This window comes from Pelodiscus sinensis, chromosome 4 (assembly GCF_049634645.1).
Source record: "Pelodiscus sinensis isolate JC-2024 chromosome 4, ASM4963464v1, whole genome shotgun sequence".
NCBI classification, from domain to species: domain Eukaryota; kingdom Metazoa; phylum Chordata; order Testudines; family Trionychidae; genus Pelodiscus; species Pelodiscus sinensis.
Genome location: NC_134714.1, coordinates 12,562,542 through 12,573,814, shown reverse-complemented (window position 1 = coordinate 12,573,814; position 11,273 = coordinate 12,562,542). Strand labels below are relative to the sequence as shown.

Genomic DNA, 11,273 nt, shown 5'->3' with positions numbered 1-11,273 from the left:
TGAATGCCGGCTGTGACTTAAGAACCCAGAGTGCCATTCACGAGTGTATTGTGACAGCTGCCTAATGAGCTGCACTCCTGCTTCCCAGCCGCGCTGCAAGCAGACGGGGGTGTGTTTGTAAACACACGGCAATGCTCTGGGAGCAGCTGAAGCAAAATGCAGGACAATGTAGCACTTTAAAGACTAACAAGATGGTTTATTAGATGATGAGCTTTCGTGGGCCAGACCCACTTCCTCAGATCAAATAGTGGAAGAAAGTAGTCACAACCATATATACCAAAGGATACAATTAAAAAAAATGAACAAATATGAAAAGGACAAATCACATTGCAGAACAGAAGGGGGATGCGGGGGGGTGGGAAGGGGGAGGAAGGAAGGTAAGTGTCTGTGAATTGCTGATATTAAAGGTAGGGAGAGTGGGATGTTTGTGAGTTAATGGTATTACAGGTGATAATTGGGGAAACTGTCTTGGTAATGGGTGAGAAAGTTCAAAGTCTTGTTAAGTCCTTGGTGATAAGTGTCGAATTTTAACACCTCTCTGGCTGAATGGGGGTTGCCTGGCTCTGTGCAAACCACCAAAGGCCAGACCCTGACGCCCGTGCCCCGCTGCACTCTCTGGGCATTTCGCTGGCCCCCAGCACGCAGCGACTCGAGCCTGGTTCCACCATGTTGCGTCTTTGCGCTGCGCCACTGGCCCACTGCGGCAGCGCCGGGTGGCGAGGAGGAGGCGGCTCCGTGGGGGGGAGAGGCTGGGCGAGGGACATTTCTCCCTCGCTACAGAGCGCCGGGTGCCGAAGCGGTTAAACGGGGCCGCGTGAGAGCCCGGCTGGCAGCGCGCTGCCCTGTGATATGCCAGCCACAGGGTGACGCAAGGGCTGCAGGGCTCCAACTCCACAAGCCATTTCCACCTGCGTAATCAGCGCTAGTGGAGCCGCCGCCGCCGCTCCGAGCTCCCCGCAGCCGCCCGCACGCCGAGCGGCACCGCCTCCTCCTGCTGCTCGAGAGCCATGTCTGCGCCGCCGGATCGCCAGGAGCTGCCGCTGTCAGGCTCCGGGGCGCGCTGGGCTGGGGCCGGGGCGGAGGAACGCGCCGCTGGGGCGCAGCGGAGGGATGGAGACGGGGCGCAGCAGCCGCCGCCGCCTGGCTCCGCCAGGGAACAGTTCCCCGTTACCATGGCGACTGCATCCACAGGTAAGAGGCGAGGTACCCAGAGATGCTCAACAAAGGGTAGCAAGTAGCAGCCCCCCCCCCCCTCCCATCCCTGTCGGGCTGCTTGGCGCTTGCGAGGAGCCGGGAAATGCTCACCGCTTGGCCTGGAAAAATAATCCTGGTGGCAGGGGCGACTACAGCATCTCTACCCTTCCCGCAAGCGCTGGGCACTTCGTTAGGCATGGCACGCCCTGTTCCGGAGCTGTGTGTGTGTGTGTGTGGTGGGGGGGAGGGGGGGCTTTTTATTTTTGTCCGGGCTGCCTGGATTATGCACACGCTCAATAAATAAATAAACTGCCTGGACTAGACCGGGATCTCCCTTACCCTGTGTCAATCCGGATTGATTGGCCGAGATCAGAGGAGTTAATCCGCATTTGCATCGGAGAGCCCAATCTGGCCCTCGTGTGATTTCAACATGTGGAATTGAATTGATTAATTGAACTTCAGTAGGGGAGGGAGGGGATGTATTTTCTCTTTGCTCTTGGGACGCATGCAATGTAAATACGACGTGTCCTTGTTGCTGGGCTTCTTTCCCCTTTTCTTTTTAGGGGTGCATATAATTTCGTTTGCTTTGGAGGATGTGTTTGGTTGCCCTAGACTTTGCTGTGGTAGGAGCCTTAGGAGAAGACACAGTGAAATCCAAAGATTTCAGTTTCTGGGAGTCCATGGGAGAATTATTTGAGGAAAGTGTTCCTTTATTTTCCTGGTGATTTTCTCCCTTCTCCTTGCCAGCTGGTGGGAGACTCTAACTAACCAGTGGGGTGTTCGCTACTCTGATTTAAATCCCTGCCCCCTGGGAAACACATATCCCTGTTATGAAACTGTACAGTATTACACTTGGGTTGACTAAATTGGAGGCCAGAGCCTTAGGATCAACATGGGTCCCAGGGATGCAATAACCGCAGATGCATTAGGAGCAATGTTTTGGGTTGAGTCCCTGTTGGATCTCCTACCATCATGCAGCACAAAGACTTGCTGTCCAGGAGGAACTCACGTTACATGACCCTTTGTGGCCAGCTCTGTTGGGGAGGCGCAGGATCCATTTACCCACAGCCCTGGCTTTCGGTGGGTGTGTGCTCAACATGGAAGTGCTTCAGCAAAACATCCTGGCTGCTTGGTTCTTCTGTGTTTATTAGTGACAAGGCTGGATGTTAGACCATGTTAGAGTGTTGGGCAGGCAGTAAAATCTGCCTGATGTGCTGCTCATTAGCTAATCTTGGTGGTACTGGTGAAACATGACTTTATATTAATGAGAGAGAGAGATATGATTTGGCTTGTAATGTAAATGTGTGTGTTTAAAAACAGTAGGGGTCCCTCGGTAGAAATTTCCTGTAAGAGTGTAATTATACAAATGGCTGGGTGTGTGTGAGTCCTCATCTTTCTTTCTTCATGTGTGGAGAGAAAACGTGGCAATCCTGAAGCTCACACAATATAATGAACAAAGACGGGTAGCGTCTTGCACAGCACAAACGAAATCCCCACTTAGCTGAAAAAGTGTGAGATCTTCTTCAGTGTTGAATGTATCTGTTAGGTGTCACTGATGCACTCTGGAAGGCACTGCAATTAGAGAATAGTTAGCTGGTGAAGAAAATCACAAAGATGTTGCATTTGGAATAATCGACACAGAGGTTTTATAAATATGTACATTTGCACCAAACTTTGGGGTGGGGTGGGTGGAGAGAGAACTCAGCAGTGCAAATATGAACTGACGATTACCTCTTGTAGATTGATGTGACCCCAGAGTAGCAAATAAATGTACTAGCTATGTTACATTTTAAGATATTTTAAAAGGAATACCCTGTCATTTGTACTGTATAAAGGTGGGAAGGGAGCACAGCAGAGCTGATACCACTGTATTCTACAGCATCCCATCCAACGAATCCTCTGCAATCACAGTTCGTTCTTAATTTTGTTGCTATAATAGCAGTGGTTTTTATATTCCAAAATAGGTATGTAACAATTGTTGTGTCCTTTTATGTGGGAAGCACATTGTTTACATATTCAGTGTGATTATTTTTAAGTTAGCAGCATGTGAATGCCCCTATTTGCTGATTATTTGGAACTTTCTTGTATTTCTTAAAAAGAGTTGAACTTTGTTGTTTATAGGATTGGGCATCCCGCATGCTTTATTCCGGTGTGCAATTCCATTAAAACCCAAGAGCGGTGGGAATAGGTCAGCAGGGAGATATAAGATGCAGCAAATTTCATCATAGAAAACTCAGTCTGCTAATAGTCACTAGGCTGAGGATAGTTAATGCAATAGACAACATCCTCAAGCAACCAAACATAGAATTGCCAGTATGTTTTCCACTTACCCTCTAGCCATCCTGCTTGTATGTTGTATATCCCCTTCCGGCACCCTGGATCTGTTGTTTTTCATTTGTTTGGATATAAGCTTCTTCAAGTAAGAACTGTGTCATCTTAAGTATTTGAAAAGTGCCCTGCACCTTGCAGATACTACTGACCTATACATAACTAAGAATAATAACAGCATTTACCCATTAGCTGTGCAAAAAGTTTTTTGTAATGAAACCTAGCACGTTTACCTTGGCTTTGGATTTTGTGATAATCTTGAAACATAGCAGAACTTGTTGAAAAGTACGTGAATGTTTTCAAGCCAACCTGGGCTCTTTTTGTTTTTGTTTTGTTTTTTGAGCCACACCAGCTGCATGTCAAAATGATGTTAGTGGCTTTTATATGATTTAGGAGTAAAATACAACAATTTGTGTAGAGGTTTTACTCTACTCAACTCCTGGATTACCTGAAATTGAGGACAAGGTTCACATGACTTCCCAATGAGGAGTGAGAGTGAGCTAGAGCTGTGCTGAATAGAACTCACAATTAGATCCTGAGATTTCTCATGCAAAATCTAGGCTATGAGAAGCTACCGTTTCCACATCGGTTACTTCTCCTGCATGGCTGCTATATTAGAAATCACTAGGGTGAATCTGTATCCCTGGAGAGGCAGGATGAGAGAGGTGAGCTACAGCTGCCTCTGTATGGGGCTCAGCCCTTGGGGCTGAGAATGGGTTTCCCCTCCCAAAATGTGAACTGGGTTGAAGGCAAGAAGCACTGTAGGCTGATCTCTCATTGCTGTTTGAGTCTTGCAAGATTACTAAACATTTGTATGTTTCTGAAGAAAGCTCCATGCGGATCCAACACACCATCTGCACAAGGATTCTATTTATTTTTATCCATTGACAGTAATTAAAATTCTTTGGAAAAATAACATTTCCCAAAATATTGTACAGGCTGATAGCCGGCATTTCCTGGGATAAACACAAAAGGACAGAATGACTAGGGAGAGATCGTGGCCGCTGGTTGGGTGTGTTAGGTGGTTGAGGATAGAAAAGGACACAGGGAGCCATTTGCACCCTCACCATATCCAAACCCTGGGAGAATAAATAGGGTGAGCACTGATGCTACCTACTGATCCCCCAGTGAGGCAGCAGTGGAACTAGGGCTTCTCTCCAGTTCCACACTTCAGGGCTGGCACTGAAAGGCATATCTAGGCTAGATTACGGGTACAGGTACTACAGACCTCTGCCCAGGGCTCCAATTCCCAGGATCATAATCTCAGGTTTCATTATTATTTATTGTAACTGGGTAAGTTTCTAGCCCACGTGCTTGTGAAGAAAAGATTGAAAATGTGACCTGAATACAGCGCATGCAGGGTCATCTACCGGAGTGTGCAGAAAGCCTGAAACAATCACTCCAAGATGGAAGACCTGCTCCATGCACCGCAGCAGAGTATGAATTCCAAGAGTCTTGGGGAGAGGGGGGAGGTTCTGCCAACATCATCCCAATAGGATTCAGTGTGTGGCAGAAGAGGAAGAGTGCAGCGTGCTTAACCCACCAGAGACACCGTTGCTGCTGGGATAAGTGCTGGGGACATCCATGTGGTCACTTTTTCCTCCTTGTGAAGGTAGAAGGGGACCTTTTTTCCTAAGTAAAGAAAGGACCCTAGTGCTGCTCTTAAGAAGTGTGGGTGGGGAGCTTTATATGACATGCAAGGGGAGCCCCTTCCACAGCCATCCCTACTCCAAGTTGGGAAGGGTGGGGCATGGCACAGAGCTGCAGAGGCAGAACCAGAGTACTCAGCATTGCTGTAATCGGTTCTTGACTGTATCTCGCAATGGCGTGGCATCTGACTCTCCTGCCCATGGTCCCCTGAGCCCTAGGCAGTGTGTGTCTCATAGCTGGTGCATTGTCCCTCGCACCCTCCCCAACACAGCGGTGCAGCAAAGCCCTTTTAATTGCTGTGGTCTTACTTGACGTGGGACAAATGTTCAGAGCAGAAAGTGCTGCGCAGTCAAGCCCTTAAAGGCAATACGCTGTTGATTAGACGCATAGGTGTACTGGAAAGCTGAAAATTAAAACGGAAAGAGGGAAAATGCAGCAGATCTTTAGGCAAGGCTGGCAGCTGTGCTGTGCCCTCTCCAACATATACACAGCAACTCTCAAGAACGAGCACAACGCCAGTAGGGCTGCAGCTTTTGCTGCAGCCACCCACCCTCCCCTGGGCTCCCCTGCACACAGCTTGCTGGCTTGGGCTGCAAATGAGGGGGTGGCACCGTTTGGCCCAGAATATGCCTGTTTCCCTGTTGATCCATCTTTGCTCATAAATCACTTTAATTTGCTCTTTCCCGCTGTGTCTGGGGCAATCTGGGTGCCAGATGCAGCCAGGGCAGCATCCTGTCTAAAGACAGGAGGAGAATTTTAAATGATTTTCAGGGCAACAAGCTCTTGAACACACTGACATGGGGCCTGAGGATGGATGCCTAGTCAGGCAAAACTCTCATTGGACTCCGTGAGCCTGAGCCCATGTATCTGTATTGCACTGTCTATGTGCACCTAGCTGGCCACGTCCACATCTTGGAACATCAGAGCATTAGCTAATCAACAGGTTGCTGCAAGGACATGGCCATAGTGCTTGTGATACAGTGATTTCCCTGCCCCCTTCAATAGCTGATATTAAAATGTGCTGTCTTAGCAGATTTTCCATCCTCTCCCATCATATGATGATGTGTTATTGCAGGGCTGCTCACACAGTACAGGGCTCCTAGCATATTGAATTGTTGTAGGAAGAAGCGCGTTGGTAGCATAGTGACACCTGCCCTAAGAGCTACCTGGCTGTATCTAAAGCAGCCACATCCACAATGTCCGCTATAGTCTTGTTCACAACCTAGTTAAAGTCTTTCAAGTGAATTAAGACCTAGTATGAAAGTGATTCAAGTGAAGTTGTGCATTCTTATGCCAATGAAGTATTTGGCTTCTCTTGTAACCAGATTTTTCCTTATGGCCCCTTGCAGAATCCCTGAAAATGTTAGTAATGCCCTTGCAAATTAAGAGATTGAACCAGATTATATTATAGAGGCCTCTTGCAACCTAAACAGTTATGATGTAGAATGTGCAAAAAGATATAGGAAAAAAAGTAGATTTATTTTTGGATCTATACCTTCTTAAAGTTCCCTCTCAGGATGACGGTGCGCTCCAGTCTGTGGTGAGCCAGTACATTGTGCGTTTCTTTAGAGGACCCATCATTTGAACAAAATTCTTCAGAACCTCACCTCCCAGCACCATGCCTTAATTTCCCCACTTGTAAAAATGGGGACAGTGACATCTTCTCTCCTTTTGTAGAATGCTTTGAGGTCTGTTAGTGAAAAGTGTGGAACCTATTGTTATAAAATCTTGTACAGGAGCACGATTTCTCAAACCCATGGAAATCAAATTCTAGTGAAAACTCTGACATTTGCCCACCACTACTGAGGTGGAAGGTAGCCTGCTAAAGCCAGCCTCATCCTGTATATGTGCAATGGCCTTTTTATTGTTAAACACATTAATGACCCCCATGGAAAAACTAGTTCATGTCTCTGTCTTTGCCCCCACTTTGACTTTTACGCTGGTACATTGCGTTCAACCAATAATGGTGACAACTGATTTGATTAGGACCAGGAAGAAGGAAAGGAGACATAGAGGGAAGGGAGAGGTCACTCCCCTCTGATGTATTAATCCTATGAATCACTAATGAGCTGGTTAATTTGTCAGAGGGGGAAGGAGGAGGGAGGGAGAAGTGGAAGGAGAGAGGAAGACAAGCTATTTTGGATGTCCCAATTCCATCATCCTGTGGACCAGTAAATCTGGTAACATAGTTTTGATTTTGTGATTGTTCTTTGGTCGGTGAACTACTTCTATCCATTTAATTCTGGTTAGAAGGGCATGGGGGAAGAGGCATCTAATCCCATTTGTCAGTAGGTGTTGTGGCTGCCCTAAATGTTTTAATGTAACGATTTGCCTTTTACATTGCACATCAGACTGGAAATAAGGCGTGCGTTGTTAACAGGAGGATAATTAACCATCAGGACAAAACCCAGCCCTTTGAGTTTTTAAATCCAATTTTGATTCAAACAGGAATTAATTCAGGGAAGTTCTGCGGCCTTTCTTTTGTGGCAGATGAGACGACATGACTGCAGCAGTTCCTTTCAGCACTGGAATCTATGACATTAAAAAAACCCCAAACCTTAAGATTTGCAACTATTTGGGGGTTTTGAGCCAAAAGATCACAGTGCACATGTGGATTCAAGTCTGGGAGAGGAAGGAAGAGTGATTTATGCTGACTTCTTCTTAGTAAGGTCTATATGCTGTTACTTACTGTACCTTATTACCCAGGGGAAAATTTGGGTGGATTCCATTGACTCACACAAAGCCCATGGCACCTGGTGAGATTAGATCTTATAAACACTGCTGGAGTAGTTATGTGCTAGAGAAGACCAGACACCTTTTCTAGGAATTTATGCATACATCTGTTTTATATTTAATTGCTTATCAGCTGGGATTGTAATTCTTTTTTCCTTCCAAGTCCTAAAAGAGCATACTCAGGTTTCATATTTTAATGGGTCAATTACATTCTAGCTTTTTTATTTTTATCCCTCTCTCCTCTTTTAATGCTGGAACAGAGCGATTCTTAAATGTGTGGCTTTTTTAACAGAAAAATTATGGCTTAGCAAAACTTTTCCCCAATAATGGGATATTATTTGTAATGAATACTGTAAGACGAAGTAAAGATCCGTAGGGGAGTATGCTTAGCATGTTGCCAGCACTAAAACTTTTTAATGCATAGTATTTAAATATTAAAGTACAGTTTTTACGCAAGGGTACGTATTGGGCCTCTCTATTTCTAACCATGTATAGGAATTCTATGTACACTCACCAAGGCCACGGAGGTTACAAAATTAAGTTGACTTTATGTAAGTTGACATCATGCCTCTAATTTAAGCAAGTCAATCTTGCATGTCCTCACTGTGCTCATTGTGTCAATGGAGTGCATCTTACTACAGATTGAACCTCCCTCGTCTGGCACCCTCAGGACCGGAGTGGTCCCGAACAAGGGAATTTTCCAGACCATGGGAGGTCAGGCATCTGGGCTCTCCTGTGACTCCCTCCCCCGCTTTGCCCAGTCTTCTACCCGAGGAGAATCTAGCAGCCTGACCACCTGGGACTTACCTGCCGAGGTCTGCTGTCCCCATCGCGCTTCTGGGGCTTTGCTCCCTGCCCCTGGCCCTGTGCAGCAGTGGCACCTGCTTCTGGCGTTCCCCATGGGAAACAGGTATAGGGAGCCTCCATGCAGGACAGGGTTGGGGGACAGCTGCTGCCATGCAGGACAGGGTTGGGGAACCCTGAGCTGGGCTGAGGAACCCTGGGAGCAGCTGCCGCCGCCATGTACTGCTCCGACGGCTCTCTGCCCCCAGGTCACTGCCCCCGCAGGCTGCTGTGAACCAGATCAGATCTGCTCCCAGCCACTCCGGACCTCTGCCGCTGGAGCTCTCGGGTCTAGCAGCATCTGTGGTCCTGCTGGACCACAGATATTGCCGGACCAGAGTGTCCCAGATGAGAGAGGTTCAACCTGTAGCAGGGTTTGCATCCATGCTCAGAGCTATGTAGCTACCCCCAGTTCCTGTCCCAAGTGGAATTTTGGGTCGGGCTTGCAGTGCTGTGTGGGGCCTGTACATTGGCACAGGTAGGTACAAGAACATGGCATTAGCCTCCTATGATCCCTTTATCTCCCTTCTTCCCTGAAATCAACAGCAAACAGCCAAGCCTTTTGGGGGCCTTTTTTTTGGTAAGCCGGGGTTACCTGTGGCCGTCAGAGCACAATAAGCATGGGCCCCGCTCAGCTGAAAGCTGTTGTTCTGAGTGCTACATACCCATCCTGCCTTACCCTGCAGTATTTACACAGCCGATACGGGAGCCACCGCGCAGAACAGTGTGATGCGCCACCAGCAGCCTTGCTGGAAGACCTAGAGCAAAGCAATTTGCCGTTGCTGGTGAGAGTCTGTCACCACGTTGATACAGACGAGAGTCATTTCTGGGCCCAGGAAACAAGCACTGATTGGTGGGACTGGAGTGTTAGGCAGCTAAGGGATGACCAGCCGTGGCCGCAGAACCTTCAGATGCAAAAGGCCACTTCCCAGGAGCTGCATGATGAGCTGTCCCCGGCTCCACAGAATAGCAAGCTGCTCTGAGCGTGAGGACGTGAGAGGCGATACATCTGTGGAAGCTAGCAACTCCAGAGTGGGGGTCACTTTGGAATGGATACAGCTACGATGGGGTCTGTTGTGATCCAAGTTTGCTGTGCCATTAACAGGGTTTGGCTAAGAAGCTAGTGACTCGGGGCAGTGCTCAGGACTTAGTGCATGGTTTTGCCACGATGGGGTTCCCCAGATGCAATGGAGTGACAGATGGAATGTGCGTCTTTATCTGGGCACCCTGCCAAAGAGCATATCAACTGCAAGGGGTGTGTCTCGGTGGTATTGCAAGCGCTGGTGGATCTCAAGGGCTATTTCACCAACGTCAATGTGGGATTGTCGGGAAAGGCGCATGATGCACACCTCTTTAGGAGCACCGGTCTGTTCAGAAAGCTGCCAGCTTCTGGCTTTCTTTCCAGACTGCAAAATAGCCACTGGGGGATGTTGAAATGCCAACTGTGCTATTGGGAGACCCAGACTATCCCTTGCTCCCCATGGCTCATGAAGCTGTATACTGGCAGCCTGGCCGGCAGTAAGGACCAGTTCAACAATAGGCTGAGGAAGTGCAGAGTGGCGATGGAACGTGCCTTTAGCTGTTTAAATCCTCGCTGGTGGTGTTTGCTGGTGGTGTTAGACCTCAGCGAAAGCAACGTCCCCATTGTTATTGCTGCTTGTTATGTGCTCCAGAATATGTGTGAAGTAAAGGGAGAAAAGTTTCTGTGGGGGTGTGGACTGTGGCAAGTTGCCCGACAGTCAGTTTTGAGCAGCCAGACCCCAGGGCAGTGAGAAGCGCACATCCAGGGGCTCTGCATCTCCATGAGGCTTTGAAAACCACTTTCAGCAATGAGCCAGAGTAGCGTGACACTTTCCTGTGTTGTTCCTTACCAAGCTGTCCCCTCCATTGCGTTTTCTCCTCTGTAAACTCCACTCCCACCAACCACTGCATGTTGAATGAATCATAGAATATTAGAACTGGAAGGGCCCTCGAAGTCATCGAGTTCAGTCCCCCGCTCTCACAGCAGGACCAAGCACTGTCTAGACCATCCCTGATAGATGTCTAACCAACCTGCTCTTAAATATCTCCAGAGATGGAGATTCCACAACCTCCATAGGCAATTTATTCCAGTGTTCAACCACCTTGGCAGTTAGGAAGTTTTTCCTAATCTCCAACCTAAACCTCCCTTGCTGCAGTTTAAGCCCATTGCTTCTTGTCCTATCTTCAGAGGCCAAGGAGAACATTTTTTTCTCCCCCTTCTCCTTGTAACACTCTTTTAGGTACTTGAAAACTGCTATCATGTCCCCTCTCAGTCTTCTCTTTTCTAAACTAAATAAGCCCAATTTTTTTTCAGTCTTCCCTCCTAGCTCATGTTCTCTAGAACTTTAATCATTCTTGTTGCTCTTCTCTGGATCTTCTCCAATTTCTCCACATCTTTCTTGAAATGTGGAGCCAAGAACTAGACACAATACTCCAACTGAGGCCTAATTAGCGCAGAGTAGAGTGGAAGAATGACTTCTCGTGTCTTGCTCACAACACACCTG

The 11,273-nt window shown here is 47.7% G+C and overlaps 1 protein-coding gene across 3 annotated transcripts in view; it reads left to right on the top strand.

Annotated features, from left to right (window-relative positions):
- The first annotated feature begins 374 nt into the window (after positions 1-374).
- Positions 375-11,273, top strand: part of RTN1 (reticulon 1) — a 199,256-nt gene continuing 188,357 nt past the window's right edge. The window contains exon 1 of one of the 3 annotated variants that reach the window (XM_075926326.1): positions 375-1,191. In XM_075926326.1, the coding sequence (XP_075782441.1) occupies positions 1,008-1,191 (184 nt within the window). In that variant the 5' untranslated portion in view covers positions 375-1,007. The remainder of the gene's footprint in view (positions 1,192-11,273) is intronic. The other 2 variants (XM_006135261.4, XM_075926327.1) reach the window with 2 other exon arrangements.